This window comes from Mytilus galloprovincialis, chromosome 6, assembly GCF_965363235.1.
Source record: "Mytilus galloprovincialis chromosome 6, xbMytGall1.hap1.1, whole genome shotgun sequence".
Classification (NCBI taxonomy): domain Eukaryota; kingdom Metazoa; phylum Mollusca; class Bivalvia; order Mytilida; family Mytilidae; genus Mytilus; species Mytilus galloprovincialis.
In genome coordinates this window covers 26,320,498-26,340,531 of record NC_134843.1, presented here as the reverse complement: position 1 = coordinate 26,340,531, position 20,034 = coordinate 26,320,498, and the positions used below count along the sequence as shown (strand labels likewise).

The 20,034-nt window shown below is 32.7% G+C and overlaps 1 protein-coding gene across 1 annotated transcript; it reads right to left on the bottom strand.

Annotated features, from left to right (window-relative positions):
* Positions 1-1,424: 1,424 nt before the first annotated feature.
* LOC143079265 (venom allergen 5-like) lies at positions 1,425-19,011 on the bottom strand. Its single transcript, XM_076254507.1, has 6 exons — positions 18,707-19,011; positions 13,294-13,420; positions 9,211-9,317; positions 6,773-6,894; positions 3,535-3,593; positions 1,425-2,278 (listed from the first exon to the last, which is right to left on the bottom strand). The coding sequence occupies exons 1-5, from the start codon at positions 18,980-18,982 to the stop codon at positions 3,545-3,547; spliced, it is 681 nt and encodes a 226-aa protein (XP_076110622.1). The 5' UTR covers positions 18,983-19,011; the 3' UTR covers positions 1,425-2,278; positions 3,535-3,544.
* Between the last annotated feature and the right edge of the window lie 1,023 nt (positions 19,012-20,034).

Here is a 20,034-nt window from a genome sequence, read left to right as displayed (position 1 = left end):
TACAAAAGTATGAATTTTTCGAAATACTAAGGATTTTCTTATCCCTGGCGTAAATTATCTTAGTCGTATTTGGCACAACTTTTGGGATTTTGGGTCCTAAATGCTCTTCACCTTTGTACTTGTTTGGCTTTATTTTGATCTGAGCGCCACTGATGAGTCTTGTGTAGACGAAACGCGCGATTGGCGTATTAAATCATTAGATAACTATTAATCATACTTTTTCTCTCGTGTTATTTCCGTTCAATATTACATTCGGCATATTAGCAGTCCGTTTATTCATTAGAGTGCTGTCGCAGATAATACTACATTTGGACCGATAGTTGAATGGAGTATATACATTTGGTAATCCGACAGTAAAATCCTTGCTAAAGTATGATGTCCTCTAAGCTATAAGAAATGAATATGTAACAGTAAATTTGGTTCGGTAGTAAAATGTGTCCCGGACTTTGTTTCTTAGGTGATAAAGTCCACGACCATAATTTTACTAGAAAAATAAGTCACAGGACTAATTTTCATACACAGACAAGTCCGGCGTTAGGTAGATATAGGAATGTTATATTCCCGATTTCTCGTATATAAACTTCAATTGAAGAACCATTGCAATATATATTCTCTTCATATATTATTGAAGAAAAACATCCATTTAATGTCAATTGTTACACAGCAATTAAGTCAGAGGCAGGCACGTCTTCAGGTTCAGCAATTATATCTTGTCAACGAAACATGCATTGCTTGCATCCACTTCATTTGAACTGTGGGGATATCTGTCTTAATAATACATAGTTTCCATATTTTAAGTTCAATAAAGGCATTAAAGTATAGCACTGTTCAATGGTCATTAATCGATTTAACTGAAACAAATCTGGTAACAAACTAAAACCGAGGAAAACACATCAACTATAAGGGGAAATCAAAAGAACAACAGAAACGATGAACTGCCGCGTATAAAACGCCAACATACACGAAACTTGGTGTTCATAAAAGTGTTAAAGGTCGTACTTTGACACAAAATTGCTTACTTTCACAAATGTGACTCGGATGGAGAATTGCCTCATTGGCTTCAACAAAGAGATAACTTTTGTGGTCTTACGACTTATATGTATAACGCCAATCAAACTCTAAGAGTTACAGCAACGTGATGAACGAAAATAAAAAAAAATCTACGAAACTAAAGAAAGTGAACTAAATTTGAAGCATAAAAAGAAGAAAGAAGAAAGAAGAAAGAAGAAAAAACACACATAAAAACATGTGGGTACAGCATGTTGTTCCATCATGTACAATTTTGTTGCTTGTATAAAGTAAAATATGCAGAGCCAGTCTTATTCGATGATTCGTGTATGAATTAAGATCGTGTAACAACTCTTGGATCTCGACAACAATGCCTTTCTAGACCCTTACGTAGGACAAAAGTATGCCAAAAACAATAACTTTCGATGGATTTTAATTATGAAATAAGTACAGATAGAAATTAGACATATTTTTGCATATGAATTTAACATATTTGACTTAAATATAAATACTAAGAATATAAATCTACATATAGAATTCAAGCGATATGTTCTATAAAGAGTATATCGTTCACCTCATGCATAACCATATTATTTACTTAATTTGTATATCCTTCCATCAGCAAAAATCTCTCACATCAGACCGCCGGCACGAAAAATCAAATCATTTCTTCAAGAAAAAAAAAAAGAAAAAAAAAGAAGCAAAAGTTACCTCAAGGGGAGAAGCAATAAAAAAGAGGCAAAAGATATCAAAAGATGAGAATTAGTAAACTGTCCAATTTAGTAAATGATTTTTTTGTTAAATAATATATTTTTGTTACGAAATGCCGTATTTATTAAGTACTTTTTATTTGAGGTCATAAACCAAAAGCATAAAGTCTTACACAAATATGAGGGATACTTTGTATCGGGTCATGTGGTATTTAAAAGCAATCGGATTACGGAGCTGCATATAAAATATTTTAAAATGTCGCTTCTTTGCTTTTTGATATATTGTATAAGCGGCTGGTAATATCTTGCTATTGCTGTACAATAGGTATTCATACCCAAAAGCGTTGTTTTAATTTTTGCAATGACATTGGTCAATGAATTTTATTTTCTAAATAGTTTACAATGGATGATGAACGCCAAAAGGTAAAATAAGCTCACAAGACAACTCTCGAATATCCGGTTAGAAAAAATTACATGGAGAAAAGAACTATTCAAAAAGCTATATATAATATGTCAAGATGATCTGTGTTGTATTCTACAGTAATCGTCATTCAGTAAACCTGAAATAAAATAAACCAGACTTGGAAATCGAATTTATGTAGGTAATAATGCATACACGAACAAACACAAATTTAATTTCATACTTATTTACTTTATACAAACATTTATATAGACTTTCAAACAGACATACTGACATACAAACACAAAAATATGCATACATACATATGCAATTGGTCGTCATATACGCTGACTGTGTTTTGTTGAATTGATGAAAGTCATCAAACTGTGTTTGCGGTGTTTATTTACTACAATAATATATAACTTTTAGAAATTAAAACTCATTGTCAAACTCGTGGAATTGACAACGATGTTCGGTTGTAGACAAAAACCTATCGATTGAAAGAATAATTTTAATTGTCAAATTGTGAACTTTCCATTTCTGTGTAGCAAAATACACGCCTGTATATCATGTATATATCTTGCAGTGGATGTAATATTCCAGTATGTTTTTCCTATCATAATTTGTCTGAAAGAGGTTTAATGTTTACAAAAAAAATACTGCAAATAAGATTTTCATAAAGTATAGCTGAAGTTGTTCCATAAAAAGTCTTACAAACGCCATCATGATTTGGTGTATTGTTTGGGGATATGTGTACACTGTATGTGTTCCCTTGTCGTAACTACAATTTCGTCCTCTTACCAGAATGAGACTTATCAACAGATTTGTACTTCAGTGAGATACATTATCAACACGATGGATGCCAAATGCAGAGAATGAACTGATCACCTTTATGACTTGTCTAGGTTTTTGTTGTGAATTGTGTTGCTCCAACTTTAGTTTACATTGCCATGTTTTGTAATTAATGTTACCTTAAAGTTTCGTCGTTTTTATTTTTGTTCATGCTGATTGGACTTATAATTTTCGATTGTCCAGTAAGTATCTAATCTATTTTGGCAATGCATACATTTACATTTTGTAAATAAATATAAAGTTACGACTACATGTATATTTATTCGTTTCAATTTGTTGTTGTACAGTATTACAGACACTGATACCCCAAATGCAAGGAAGTGCTACAATGTTCTTGTTACAAAATGTTCGAGATAAAAGCTTACAGCAAAAAGACTTGAGTGTGTAGATAAATGTAATATCTTTGGCTAGCTTGCTTGCTAGCTGAACCGTGAACTCATTATTAGGTTTAGTATACTATACCATCCTTTCTAAATAAACTAGTTCTATAGACAGATAGATTGTGTATCTGTCAGACTAGTCTACTCTTAAAGGAAGGAAGTAAAAACTATCACAACTACTTACCTCACTTCATTCAAACTTCATAAGGCTTTTGATAAACGTTGTTGAATTTCATGTTACCACTAGATAAAAGAAACAAATAACACTTATTGGTTTTAATGTAGACTATAATTTTACAATAAATAAATCGGGTTGATGGTGTCATGGTCTCATAAACGTCTAGAGCGCGGGAAGTTGTGGTTTTAATCTTTACTAAAATATGTTTTGTGTTTGTTGTTTTTAAAGAAAACACGCAGACTCTATTAATAAAAGCAAATAAGCTATCTTCTTATAACGTTTTATATCGAATAGCTATATTGCATGATGAACAATCAATATATATTGCAACAGGTCGTTTTTCATAAATAGCTAAACCAAAGCAGACATATTCCCTATAAAATTCGTCCTAGTCTAGCGAATCCTTTTTTATTGCGCCATGAGGCATATGTGTGTACAAATATGTTACAATATGGAATAATTTGGTATACATGTATATAAATCATCCGTCAGTCTCCTTTTTCGCGTTTTAACAGACACGGTTTGTGATACTTTGTAGGCCATTTTTGTCGAGCCTTCGACTTTTGTCGAAAATGCAAGACTTAGCAATTCTACATTCCGTCGTCGTCGTCCACAAGTATTCACTCTGTGGTTAAAGTTTCTGAATTTTAATAACTTCTTGGATTTATACCAAACTTAGACAGAAGCTTGTTTATGAACATAAGATAGTATCCAGAAGCAAATTTTGTAAAAAATCATACAGTATAGATCTGCAGTTAACGATTTAAAAACATTTATTAGATTCATAAACTATCCTGGATTTTTACCAAACTTGGAAAGAAGCTTCTTGCAATCAAAAGATAGTATCGAGAGGAATATTTTTATTAATTTTTCACTCATTTTTGTTGAACCTGCGATTAACAGCAAATGTAGGCGAGACACTGGGTTCCGCTGAACCCTTACGAATTTTTGGTTGGACAGGAACAATTGTATAACTTATTTTTCACACAAACAGTGAACAATGGAGCGTTTATTCTAGAAAAAGAAAACATGGTGAATAAATTGGCTAAAGTCACATCAGTGTATTCGGGCAAATAAATTAAAACTGACATGATATTTCCTCACCACTTGGCTGTATGTTACATGTAGTAGCACTGACCATAGATGTAATCTATGCACTGACTGAGTAGTATACACAATATAATTATATTTTATTTCGTTTGAAATTGGGTTTGTCCCGTTTGCTATTTGTAATAATTATCTATAGATGGGAACTAGTATAATTAGTTCAGGATACTGGTTCTGCAACAGTATGTTCTATTCATGAAGTTTGATGTTAGGTGCATAAGGCACGAGGGAAGTTTTTGCGGTTTCTTCGGGTGGGGTTTAATGGTACTATATAAAGTTTGGCATTTAAATTTTTGTGATTTTACTTTTTAGTATCGAGGTTGCTCGCAGTTGCGTCGAATTGAAGTTGGTCACATTGGTATATTTATAGTTGCTGCTATGTTTATTGTACGTACAGGCGTTGTAGGTATTACAAATCTAATCTTCAATCAATCCTAATTCTATCTTGTTTTGGGGAAATATTTTTAGAAATTCAAATGTGACGTCACTTTGTGTGTTTTTTTAGAATTTCAAATGTGACGTCATTTTGTGCGTTGAGGCTTTGGCTAACTCGGCTGTGTATTTTTATGTGCTGGTTTACGTTGTTTTATGTAATGTATCCGTTTTTATTCTGTAGTTAGTCACCACTTTGGTTTTATCATGTATATCTATTACATAGTCATTTTATAAAATTTACTGTTTTCAAAAGTATGAATTATTCTAAATAATAAGCCTTAAAATGTTTTTCCTGTTTATCCTAGGCAGAAAACCCTAGCCGTAATGGGAACAACTTTTTGGAACTTTTGGTCCTCAGTGCTCTTCAACTTTTTACTTGTTTTGACCTTCGAATGTTTTTCATCTGAGCGTCACTGGTTAGTCTTGTGTGGACGAGGCGCACGTCTGGCGTATTAATTTTAAACCTAGTACCTTTTGTTAGCTATTGTTCGTGTGTTTCTGTGTCTTATATGTTCTCCCATTTATTTGTATTGTAGTCCTGTCATGTTATGTTGTCATTTTAATGTTATATTTAACATTGCCATAAAAGCAGGAGGTTTGAATGCCACAAAACCAGGTTCAACCCACCATTTTTTTCTTAAAATGTCCTGTACCATGTCAGGAAAATGGCCATTGTTATATTATGGTTCGTTTCTGTGTGTGTTAGTGTTACATTTTAATGTTGTGTTTCTGTTGTGTCGTTGTTCTTTTCTTATATTTGATGCGTTTCCCTCAGTTTTAGTTTGTAGCCCGGATTTGTTTTTTTCTCATTCGATTTATGAGTTTCAAACAGCGGTATACTACTGTTGCCTTTATTTAGCCGAGGGAAAAGAAACGATGCGAAAGAGGAACAATGTTATATGACATGTATTTATATGTTGTTTCAATCGAAGAAATCTGTACAATATAGTAAAATAAAATATTGTATCGCAAGAGAAAATAATATATGTTACTGCAACTAATCCTATATTTGTGTTTGTCTTGTTTGTAACCTATTGAATTTAGAGATTAAATACTTTAAACTTCGGACGAGCAGCGCGAGGGAGAATTTAATATATCTGATATTTTACAAATGCAGGAAATGTGTCAGGTTAAAATAATTATTACCAGTTTTAAGATTGTAGGGGCTTTTCATTTTTTGTAAACATAACATATTTTTAATTCAAAAGAGCAAGGCTATAACTAGGAGAAGGACTGGAGGAAATGTTTAGAAATTTTTAAAAAATCAAGAAGATCGTCACTTTGGGCACCTTTTTGAAATAACTTTTTTTTAACGTTCTGAGAAAATTATCATTGGTTAAGCACATCTGAATGATTCATTTGAAAACAAACCAACAGTTTGGTCAGTATGCAGAGGCGGACTTATGGGGAAAAGGGGCTCGCACCCCTTTTTTGTGGGAAAAAATTGATTGATTACAAGGGAATCACTGAAGCATGACTCGTTTGAATTGTTTGACCTTGTCATTTCGGGGTCTTTTATAGCTGACTATGTGGTATGGGCTTTGTTCATTGTTGAAGACCGTACGGTTACGTATAGTTGTTAATTTCTGTGTCTCTTTGGTCTATTGTGGAGAGTTGTCTTATTGGCAATCATACCACATCTTCTTTTTTTATATTATATTGTATGGCATTGTATTTGAATAATAAAATTATTAGTACTTACGGTGGATAATAGTTACAGACGAGGTATTTTAAGTTATACTGGTTATATTCATCAGGCAGGTTAACATAATCGTCACACTTTACATAGGCACATCCTATCTTTGTTGTCTCCGCCCATATGATCTGTGTAGTCATAAAATATAAAGAAACACAAATTATCAATTTAGAAACCACAACATTTAAATGTTTTGTTTTTTGAAATTTTTTATTTGTAATAAAAAGTAAAATCACAAAAATACTGAACTTAGAGGAAAATCAATTTGGAAAGTCCATAATCACATGGCAAAATCAAATAACAAAACGTATCAAAAACGAATGGACAAGAACTGTCATATTCCTGACTAGGTACAGGCATTTTCAAATGTAGAAAATGGTGGATTTAACCTGGTTCTATAGCGCTAACCCTCTTACTTTAATGACAGTCTCATCAAATTCCGTTATATTTACATTGATGCGTTAAATAAACAGACACAATAAATAAAATAGTCAAAATATGGGTACATCAGTCATCATCGTTTAACAATTTTAAAAGGAACAATTTAACAGAACACAAAAACATCTACTTACTACGAACACATTCATTGATTTGAGTGTCTGACGTCAGAAAATTTTATACGTCACATAAATTTGTCGTTCAATGTGCATACAAACGATTTTATAATTTTACATAGGCAATGCTAGCATACAGGGTTAAAAAATTAAAAGTATGTAGGAATAAATTTCAGAAATAAACCGAGATTTAAACTGATATAGTATGTTACTTAAGAAATAATTCATGGGGGCTTGAATATATCGTTATTTTACCACGGGTTGGCCCTTTATGACAAATATTTTACCCTGAGCGATAGCGAGGGGTAAAATATCGGCATAAAGGGACAACCCGTGGTAAAATTTAGATATATTCAAGCCCCCATGAATTATTTCGATTCTGATAAGACAAATATAGCAATTGTTTTGGTTCAAAGCGCACTAGATGGAGGCAAATATTTGCCGTTCCCATAAATTAACCCACTTTAAGATTGGCGGTAAAGAACGGAGCAAACAGATTTAGTGACATGCTCAAACTATTTACAATAATATATTTAGATAGATTTGGATGAATTTTAATGATAATTTACTTATATATCTTCTATGTATATAAAAAAGGGCTTATACCACATTTTAGTATTGTTTGTTTACGTTTCATTCTCTGTCTGGTGATGATTTTCGGTATCAGAAGCGTGTATTTTCCCGAAAAATGCTTAAACTATTACGTTATCATTCTATGACGTCGTGTACTCCATCCATAAACAATCATATGACGTGGGAGTACAATCAGAACAGCCCAACCAATATATTCATATTTTACCACGGGTGTGTACTCAAAGCGTTTGAAGGACGTCATGTTAGAATACACAGTATTAATTAAAAAATAAAATAAAATTAAGAATAATCAAATAATAACTGTATTTCAATATTAAGTGCTCCTCAGAGTACCGAGTTAAGTTTTATGACCGAGAGCCCTGGGGTTTCTTTTTTTTAATTTGTTTGTTAACTAAATATGAAAGCAATAATAATACAATAAATTCCATGCGTCCAAAGCCATTCCTTGCTGAATTGATGCGAGTAAAAATGTTATAACATTGGCACACATTCTTTGTTATTTCTGGTTCCTAGCTCTTGTTTCAAGCATTTAATACATTTAAACTGGATTATCTTAGGGTAGACATAAGGGGCATAACCAGACATTTTTATGAGTTTCTTGCTTTCAGATCAGAATGAGACGATTATTGTATCCTACCCAAAAAGTTCAGCTTGTTTAAAAGCCCTTTTACAAGAACGTTGAAATGTATTTCTGTTTGTATCTGATGAGTTAAGCCTTTTTCAACTGATTTTTAAAGGTCGTTCGTATGTTGTACTGTTATAACACTGCCCCATGTTAGAGGGAGGGTTGGGATCTCGTTAACATGTTTAATCCCGCCACATTCCGAGTGTGTATGTGCCTTTCCCAAGTCATGAGCCTGTAATTCAGTGGTTGTTGTCGTTTGTTTGTGTGTTACATATTTGTTTTTCGTTCATTATTTTCTACATAAATTAGGCCGTTAGTTTTCTCGTTTGAATTGTTTGACATTGTCATTTCGGGGCCTTTTATAGCTAACTATGTGGTATAGACTTTGCTCAAGGCCGTACGGTGACCTATAGTTAATTTCAGTGTCATTTGGTCTCTTGTGGAGAGTTGTCTCACTAGCAGTCATACCACATCTTCTTTTATATGGCAAAATACATGTATTGTTAAATCTTTCTCTATGAAGCATATTTTATATTCAATTGTTTATCAACTATTTGATTTTGTTGTTGTCATTTTGTACTTTCTCGTGTTGTCTTTAGTTCTACCTAGAATTTCTACAAAATATTACAAAAATCTTTATTCAAAATAAAAAATCTAGAAAAAGACAATACCTGTGTGTAATGTCCACATGTTTTACCCGTCGTACAGCCATCATGATAGTTGTCATATGTCCAGTCTGTTATCTCCTCTGCCCATGTGTTAAAGCCTGGTGTCACTCCTGCAAAGTCCGTATGAAGAGAATGGTATACATGTAATAGTGTGCATACAAAGACACATTGTTAAGGATTGTGTCTTCTATATTTTATAGTTTTTGTGAATTACAAACATACGAAATTGTATTGAAGTTTAGACATATAGTTGTAAACATTACGCAATAATATTGAGAATGGAAATGGGAAATATGACTTATTATATGTCAGAGAGACAACAACCAGTACAAAGAGCGGATAACAGCCGAAGGCTCTAATGTGTGTAACCACATTGCTTCAGAATCTATAGAATACGATTTGTAAGCGTTAGTACATTGCATGACAGGGCAGTCAAATGGAAATAATAATACTGTTAAATCAAAATATCAATGGTGTTTTACTATAAACGTTACCATGTCCAAATGTATTCAATCCTCGTTATACTTCAATAAAATAACAAAATACTGCATCTTATATAGACTTTGTTACTTTTATAAAAAGCGTGATTTGATATTAAATCATGCTGCATGCATTACAAAGCATGCATGTAGAACAAAATGTAATGAAACTAACAAATCATATTCCTAGAAGTAAAGCTTTTCTAACTTTTCCCTAAGAATATCCAATTCAAAATTTAATGAAAAATTGAATTATTTGGGCCTCCTTGTTTCATAAAAACGAATGGCCAACATATAGAGTATAATTTTATGGTAGGGATACGTCGTACTTGTTAAAAATTCACTCTGATACAAACCAAAAATTCTCTGCAACTGATATTTTCGAGATGCTTAATTCTTGATTGACAACATTTTTGTTGCGTTTTACAAACACTAAGCATTTCCATGGACATTAACTGTGCTCATCGTCTTTCCGAATTGTTCCTTTATTCACTTGAGGCTGACTTAATAGTAGTAGCAACAAACAAAAGAACTATGTCAAATGGAGATACTTTTTTACTATAAATTGCGCTTTAATTTTTACTTGATAACATTTTTGTTCGCTTTGGAGATTCTGTATATCGTCAAGTTATTGGAATTCTAATGGGGAAATATTGCGGACCTGTTTTTGTATTGTTATGAGTTACAGTTTATGACTAAAATCAGCAAAGACCCATCAAAACAACATTTGATACAAAAAATTAACAATACTTTCAAATATTTGGATGATATATTGGCTCTCAATAATGACGTCGACTTCAGTATGTATACTAAAGAAAACTTACTTTAAATAAAGCTAATACTAACAATGACCACTGTCCTTTCCTCGATCTTGATATCTATATCATTAACGGGAAGCTTTTACAAAAATTTATGATAAAAGAGATGATTTTTCATTTCCTATCGTTAATTATCCATTTTTAGACGGTGACGTTGCCTTGTCACCATCTTATGGTGTTTATATATCTCAACTTGTACGATTCGCTCGTGTATGTAACAACGTATTAGATTTTAGCGAGAGAAATTTATGTATTACTTAAAAATTATTACACCAGGGTTATCGATATCACAAACTAGTCAAAACATTTACTAAATTTTATCATCGGTATAAGGAACTCATTCGTAAATATAACTCCTCAACATGAATACATCTTATACGTTCAGGTATTTCACATGCAATCTTTTATGGTAATATTCTTTACAAAGAACAAACATGTCAGTATTTACCTTAAAAGCAAACAAAACCTTTAAACAGACTTATTAAGAAGGGATATAGTTACGATACTGTTGTCAGGTCATTAAATATTGCATATTGTGGCTTTACAGCGGATTCCATTGAGTGTGTAGCCAAAGGTAATATATTTGGTTAGCTTGCTTGTTAGCTGAACCGTGAAGTCATTGTTAGGTAAGGTAAACAACCCTACTTTAAGAATAGACTCATCTGACAGAAAATCAATCGATCTGTCTGTTGGACTATGCTACTTCGAAAGGAGGGTAGTATACCTGACCTTAAAACGGCTTCACGGTTCAGCTAACAAGCAAGCTAACCAACGATATTACCTTTCGCTACACACTCAGTGGCATCTGCTGTATTATTGATTCACTTATAGGGTCTTTGCATCGGAATTAAACACAGTTATTCTAAAACCAGTTGTTGGCATGACACGGGTTATGTTCTTCTCATATATTTCATGATGGTATAATACTAAACCCCTAACAGGAGGGATTGTGCCTGTAGTCGTATGATGAAGACATAATCTTTCAATCAGTTTAATTGAGGTCTGGAGCTGGCATGTCAGTTACTGCTAGTAGTCTGTTGTTATTTATGTATAATGGTCATTTTGTTTATTTTCTTTTGTTTCATATTTTGATATCGGACTCGGAATTCTCTTAAACTGAATTTTACTGTGCGTATTGTTGTGCGTTTGATTTTCTACATTGGCTAGAGGTATAGAGGGAGGGTTGAGATTCCAAAAAACATGTTTAACCCCGCCGCAATTTTGCGCCTGTCCCAAGTCTGGGGCCTCTGGCCTTTGTTAGTCTTGTATTATTTTTAATATTAGTTTCTTGTGTATAATTCGGAGTTTAGTATGACGTCCAATATCACTGAACTGGTATACATATTTGTTTAGGGGCCAGCTGAAGGACGCCTCCGGATGCGGGAGTTTTTCGCTACATTGAAGACCTGTTGGTGACCTTCGGCTGTTGTCTGCTCTATGGTCGGGTTGTTATCGCTTTGAAACATTCCCCATTTCCATTCTCAATTTTATTAATACATCAGTTTCTTAAGAACAAAGTAAAGAAGCTAACATTTACATTAAACTTCACTTCCCGCCATATACATGTAGATGATGTCATCTCGCTAAATTTTTTAGGGTTTGGTGAATCTGTTGAACGCATTTATTCCATCGAACATTATATTGTCTAAACAGCAGATGCAATTAAGTCTGCCTCATATATTGAAAAAAATCTAGAAATTGACAATAATTTCGGCTCAGAACAAAACAGAACGAACAAAGTGATTGTTTCAGCATCCGTATTGAGAACTTTACATTTACAGGAAAGAACGTTCCAGCAGCGCTTGCACATGACTACATAATAAATAGCATATATCTACTAGTTTAAGCGATATTCCGAGGCTGGCATTTCCGATCATGATTTCATTATAAGAGTGTCGCTGCTCACAAGGAAGCTTTTAATCCATGAATTCCATGCAGGAAATTAAAAATATCCTTTCAGATAAACTTCAGACCCAAATACAGGTGTGACGACCTTTACAGAATGTTCAAAGTTGACAACGACTATATGCCAATTCTCGAAACCACAATCCCGTCCTCTTCTTCCATTATGTTACCTACCAAATTAGACTCACCATCAGGATGGTACATACATACGCAACACGATCACTGCCTCATGTGTGACTCGTGTTCCGAAGTCTTCAGTTTTCTATGTTGTATAAAGAAGAAGATGTGGTATGATTGCCAATGAGACAACTATCCACAAAAGACCAAAATGACACAGAAATTAACAACTATAGGTCACCGTACGGCCTTCAACAATGAGCAAAGCCCATACCGCATAGTCAGCTATAAAAGGCCCCGATAAGACAATGTAAAACAATTCAAACGAGAAAACTAACGGCCTTATTTATGTACAAAAAATGAACGAAAAACAAATATGTAACACATAAACAAACGACAACCACTGAATTACAGGCTCCTGTTTTGTGTTTTGTATACTGTTGAATTTCTTTTTTCCATGACGTTGTCAGTTTATTTTCGAATTATAAGTTTGACTGTCTCTTCGGTATATTTCGACTTTTTTATTTTCAAAGTATTTTAAAAAGTCGTCAAACATTGTGCCATGCGTTTATTCTCAGAACTAAATGCTCTTAAATCATAACTGTCAATATTAAGATTATCATACCTGATGTCATGGAAATCAAATCTTAGGAAGCAAATTTGAACGTTTGGTAAGTTAGAGGAAGATCAGAAGTAAACAAAGGAAAGAAAGATTAATTCCGACTCATTCATATTTAACATTAAAATGTTGATAAATAATATACTACCAGAATTTAGTGCTATATTTTCCCCTGCATTCGAATTGCCTAATGATGTCATTCTGTTTGGATTATGTCCCCAAATACAACCCTTTGCCCATTCCTCCGCCTTGTTAGCCAACTCATTGTCCCATATCTGAAAAAAATTTACTATCTTATTAAACAGAATGATAAAACAATTAATTAATTGTTTGATTTATTGATTAATTCATTAGTGTTTGAAGCCACTTTCAGAACTATTGGGCTACTACTAAAGCCACTAGTTAACTGAGTCCCCTTGAACAAAATGTATAATGTACTTTATATGTTTTATTATCTCCGTGAACTTCAAAGTAGGGTTGTTCCAATAAATATACAACGTTAACCCCCATTCTTTAATGTATTTAAATGAAATGCTGCTGTTTCTTTAAAAAAAAATATACAGCAGAAGCGTGAAATAAACGGAAATGTATTTGATGTTTAACGACATCAAACGTACATGATTAAACTAACGGGAAAGAAACGTCCAAATACACAAAATACACGAGTCAAAATTGAAGTAAGAAAAATAAGTGCATTTGGTATAAAATGTTTGGTCCTTCTAGGTAGTACAGTAAATAACAAAATAACGTGGCTTAATTAATTTGAGATGTGGAACAGTTATAAAGGCGCTGTTCCTTTGTTTTTTGTGTGTTTTATGCAAGTACAGTTTTTGTGTCATGGATGGATACTTCTTATCCTTTTTTATTCTTTTAAACCATAGCACAAAATTGTATTGTTTTTTTTTATTTTCATAAGCCACGGTCACACCTTATCGGATAGCACGAACGGACGCCTAACGGATGAAAATAAAAGTTGTCCGTTGACAAAATTGTTATCCGTTGGGAGTCCGTTGATGTACTGACCGAATAAAACGGACGTGTAACGGATGCATAACGGACACACACCGTATATGCAACGTACGAGAAACGGACACGTACCGGAAAGAATGGATGTCGAACGTACATCCAACGGACGAGTACCGCATAAAACGGACACCTAACGGAAGCGTACCGGATAAAACGGATGAACAAGATATACGGAAAAATCAAAGGCGACAATAATAATACATGTAAATCGCATATATATTCAAAATGTTTCTTTGTAACTGGTTTTGGTTTATTCTTCAAAATTTCGCCAAAGGGCAGTGTCTGGCCTGAATATGAACTGCTTGATTGTGAAGACGTGCCTATACTCTAAGATCGATTATGAATAATAAGAATTCGCGAACCTTAAGAAATCTGTCATACCAATAATTGGCATTTCTGACGCGAAATTTTCAATTTGCATTTATCCGTTTCAGATCCGTTCACCATCCGTTTTATCCGTTATACGTCCGGTAGAAGTCAGTTTCTCATCCGTTCAACATCCGTTTTATCCGTTTTATCCGTTAAACGTCCGGTAGAAGTCCGTTGGTGAATTTATCTTCCAGACCTCCAACAGATGTATAACGGACACGTAACGGATACAAAACGGAAACGAAACGGACGAGTACCGTACAAAACGGACGCCTAACGGACGTTCAACGGACATTTTATCCGTTGGACGTCCGTTCAAAGTTTTGAACATGCTCAAAATTTTCCACCGGACAGAACGGACGCCGACGGATAAAACGTACGCTAAACGGACATGCAACGGATAAGAACGGACGTCTAACGGACATGAACGGATTGAAAAAAAGTTATCCGTTAGGCGTCCGTTCGAGCTATCCGGTAAGGTGTGACCGAGGCTATAGCAAGAATATAGAATATAGGAACAAATCTCAATATAATGATAGTACTTGAATACCATTATTTTTTATACAATGATTTAAACGATTCAGAATTATACTTTTTTACCTTATAAAATTAGAGCATTGTTATGATTGTATAAAACCTTCCTAGATGCATAATGTTGTCTGTTCTAAGAGTTTAATTGGTGGTACAAATAAGGCCATATTTTTCAATTCCTTATGATGAACCTTAAGCGAAACTTAATCAAATATTTATTATAATTATGTTTATCTATTTTTAAATCTCATAAATAGAGTTAATATAATAGCATGAACTCAAAAAGTATGTTTTGAATAAAGCATCGTCTCCAACTATGACCGCGTCATCCGTCGGGCACGCGAATCCATACCAAGTAACAATGTTAAAAAATCAGGAATAGTACACAGTCGGTCAAAAATCAGACGCCTTTCCTAATATCCAAACGTTTCGAACCAGGAAAACATGTTGGTAGTAAGTTGAGACACATCATATCGCTCTACCAATATCTAACCGTAAAAAATATGAAGTGTCGATGTCAGTGAAGTGTCGATGTCAGTGAAGTGTCGATGTCAGTCATAATGTTAGGGCATTCTTTTTTTTTGTAATGAGCAGACGATTGGAAAATTGACACCATCATGATTGTCATAGATTCTAGTTTAAATTTTCTATCTGTGCATATAGCAAGGAAAAGTTCAAGATATGAAGCAGACATTCTATTTTCGTTGCATGGTTATTTTAATTGTGTGTTTAAGTAAAAGAGATGCAAGTACTCATTGTAATGTGGAATTTTTAGTAACATAACTTAACATCTTCAATATACTCGAAATTGAAATTCAAAATCTTTGCATGAGTTTATCAAAAAATATATTGGTGTATAAAAAAAAATGAATTGAACAGAATAGAAGTGACTGATCATAATCGTTTGTATTTTGCAATAATTTCTGATCTGCCTCAAATAATTCAGAAATAAATGTATCCTAGTTTTGACAGGTGTGTATACAAGACCTTCCCTAAGACAGAGAACATCTAGCTAAGATCTATATTAGTTGAGTATGTGGGGCTTATTTCAATACACGATTAGTAGTTGTGTTGCGTCCTTTTATAAAAAAACAAAAAAACAAAACGAAACTGAAAAAAATCACCAGATGAAGATGAAGAAACTGATAATGAAAGATTGAAATGAATTTATAACACACATTTAAAGTTTCAAGTTATTGTTGGCATTTGTTTTGGTATATGACCAATGGAAGTAGTTTATTAATGCTAACGGTATTGAAAACTTCCTCACTTTGATAAGTCACTCTTCTAAATACCACATTTTAAGAAAGTCTAGTTTATACGACATTTTCAGAGCTAGCGTTCATTAATATATTTGACATACATGCAGCAACTTTATGAATTGTTTCCGATTTTGTGTACCATTTGTTTTTTTATTTTATATGTTTGTATAGGTCAATGCAACTTTATTTGGCCTTTTTTGCTTTTTCGATTGCGTTTGCGCCACTGATTAATCATTTGTAGACGAAACGCTCGTCTGACGTATACAAGTTTAATCCTGGTATCTATGACGAATTTATCTACTCCAGCATAGTACTATATGATAATATTAGAATAGAATTCTTATGTTGAGTTCTACTAATGCTTACTGTTAATATATCATGCATTTTTTACACGTACACACGAAAAATTTATTATAAAAATTAAGAAAATGTATATTGTCTTGAGAATATATATATTTTTTTTTAATTTGGTAGTCCATAATGCCATGTACAATCGTCCTAATGTGACGGCTACAAATGGGATTTATCATTTTTGCATTGTCATAAATTCAATGCAAATTGTTTGTAAATAAAACCATGTAAAATATATAAAAGAAAAAACTCATTACCTTATTTTCAACGGCGAAAGAAATTTGACTTCTAATTATATAATTTCTTTTTCAATAAATTTGGCATTGCTTTATATTATTGCATTATCTGAAAACTAAGTTTTTCGATTTTAGCCGTGGCATCGTCAGTTTGTTTGCGGTTAATGAGTTTTAATATCCCTTTGGTATCTTTCGCCTCTCTTTAATTGTTGTTACAACTGTAGTCAATGCAGCAGAAATACATTAAATAATTGATATGCTTTCTTTTTATCAAATCGTATTCGTGTTCAGTTCACAATTTATTGTAAAATTTTATAAATTGTATTTTTAAAGTAGAACTGAATTTTGCGAATAATTTCAAAGTATAGGTGTAAATGAGAATTAATCCAAAACTCTATAAATTATAATTTTCATTTCTAATTTATATTACATAACCCCGTCCGGGTTCATAAATTTAATAAAAGCACAAACAAAATAACATAAAAATTATATATCGAAGTAATGTAGCGTTAAATAGAAATTGACAAAAAAAAAGCAACTATTGAATTGATCAAGAGGCGAATAGAAAGAATGATAGTTGGTTTGAAGAATAAGATTTACAAATATCAAAGTACTGTGGACCTAATTTTTAGTTTATCAAAGCATTCGTGGCCATTTTATTTTAAATCTTATAAGTGACACTTATAACATGTCCAAAAAAATCCGTATCCTGGTGTATGCTGAAATATCTTTACAAATAAGTACATATAAAAACGCACTGGTTCATGGAAGTTCAGAAGTATAGACCAGATACTTCCTGATGTGAAAAACCGACAAAATATACCCTTCTGTTTTTAATTTTAAAGATTAATAAATTTAATGATTAAACAAGAATGTGTCCAAAGTACAAAGTTGGACTTCAACTTCGTCAAAAACTACCTTGACCAAAAACTTTAACCTGAAACTCCCACTTTTATTTTCCATGTTCAGTGGACTGTGAAATTGGGGTAAATAATCTAATTTGGCTTTAAATTGAAAGATCATATCATAAGCAACAAGTTTCAAGTTGATTGGACTGCAGCTTCATCAAAAATTACCTAGACCAAAAACTTTAACCTGAAGCGGGTCAGACGGAACAACGGACGCACAGACAAACGAACAAACAGACGGACGCAAAAACCAGAAAACATAATGCCCCTCTTCTATCGTAGATGGGGCATAAAATCTTGCAATCAGGTGATTGGTTTCCATATCATCTACATTATAAATTTTATTCTATACCAAACAAGGGATGGACAGTCATCGGATGTCCATACGGTTTCATTCATACCAAAATTACAAAAAAAAAAAACTTTTTTTTTTAAGTCACAGCAATGTGTAGAAAATATTTTGGGTGAAATTCTAGTACGTTTTACTTTCTTACATGTTCTTCAGAACCGGACTCCAACCGAAATTAAAAAAAAATGCTTTAAAGTAAATCAAAACCTGTAACTTTTAGTCGTGTTAAGTATAATACCTTTCTACTTTATTTTTATCAAACCGCTGTTGCTGTCTTTTTCAATTTTTTCGTTTTTAGACAAATCGCATTATTGTTGTTGTTTGCTAGCTGCCGGCTGGTCTTCTTATGTAGGAAAAAATCTTGGATTCATAGATATATGTTCACTTTTCAAAATCGAAGACTGGCAAATGTATATACAAAAAAAAAAAAAAAAAAAAAAATAAATAAAAAAATGAAAAAAAAAAAAAATAAATAAAATTAAGTAAATAAAAATATATAATAAAATCTCGCCGATATGCTATAACTTACCAAGTCCGGTATTGGTGGATCAGCAGGGGGTGAAACTTCATGACGAGCAGTATTGTGGAGAGATAAGATTTCATCTATTGAAAAATCTAATGGAGTTCCGAGAGATCTCTTGTAGTTGCTGTAAGTACGATAGTTAATAGACGATGGCTTCCCAACTAAATGCATACCACGTTCTTCTTTCTGTGATTGCTGTCTCCTATCACTTCTTCCCGTTAGTCTAGCAAGTAAACGATCATATATGTCATCTCTAGAAGCGAGGACACCGACCCAACACATGCAAGCAAAAACAAACTGATATTTAAACATTTTTTCCGATCTCTTTACAATAAGAAAGGCGCTATATGTTTTATTAGACTCTATATAGCTAAACAGTGGCTAATATTATTTTTCAGAATAATTCGTATTTATAGTCCAACTGAATTCCCACGTGGAACGTTACCATAGTTGATATACTTCGTTGATTCAGTAAATAAAATTGAAAGCTCATTGACTTGTAACAATGTTTATCATACTAAAATCACTTGTTTTTTTTATATAAAAGTTTATAATAATACATTTAAATTTCAAAAACGGATTTACTCTATCAAATTATTTCATCAAAAATCATATTAATTTCTTATCTGGTAAACTAATGTAAGATCAAAGTTTTTATATTTCTTTAAACTGTTTATTGGACCCGTAATATTGACCTCTAAATGTCTTTTTTATATGTATATATGGCGTATACTCAGCATCTTCTTTCCTAGCTTCAAACGATACAAAGTTATATTCTTCAGGAATTGTTATTTTGTTATATTTCCTATTTTGCAGTTTAGAAATTTCAAAATATATCTATAACATCTCATATTTTGAAATTTCTAATTTGCAAAATAGGAAATATAACAATTTCATGGATATATACTTCTATATACTTGATTTTGTTTATAATTTGTGATAGATTCAGGATAGAGTTTTATCAAATATATAGATAAAACGGAAATGTATTCCACACATCAAATAAACAGCTACCGAAAACACAACAACATGCAAACACACAAAGTACTGTGGAAAACATATACAGGACAATACAACGTCAAGGGTCAGTACAAATTATCTTAAGTAGGTGTACATGTACCTCTCAATCTTTGAATTTTCAGCACCTGTCGTGGTTTTCTCAGCCCGCGGAAACTAGTGGTATGATGCAAGTCTATCTAAGAAAAAAGAATGACTCTCAGTTTCATAATGATTCACTACAATTTTCGTTATAAAAATGTATTTTATGAGAATCTTTGATCGATTGGTTTATTGTTGGTTGATTAACGTCCAGTGGCAAATATTGCATGCATATT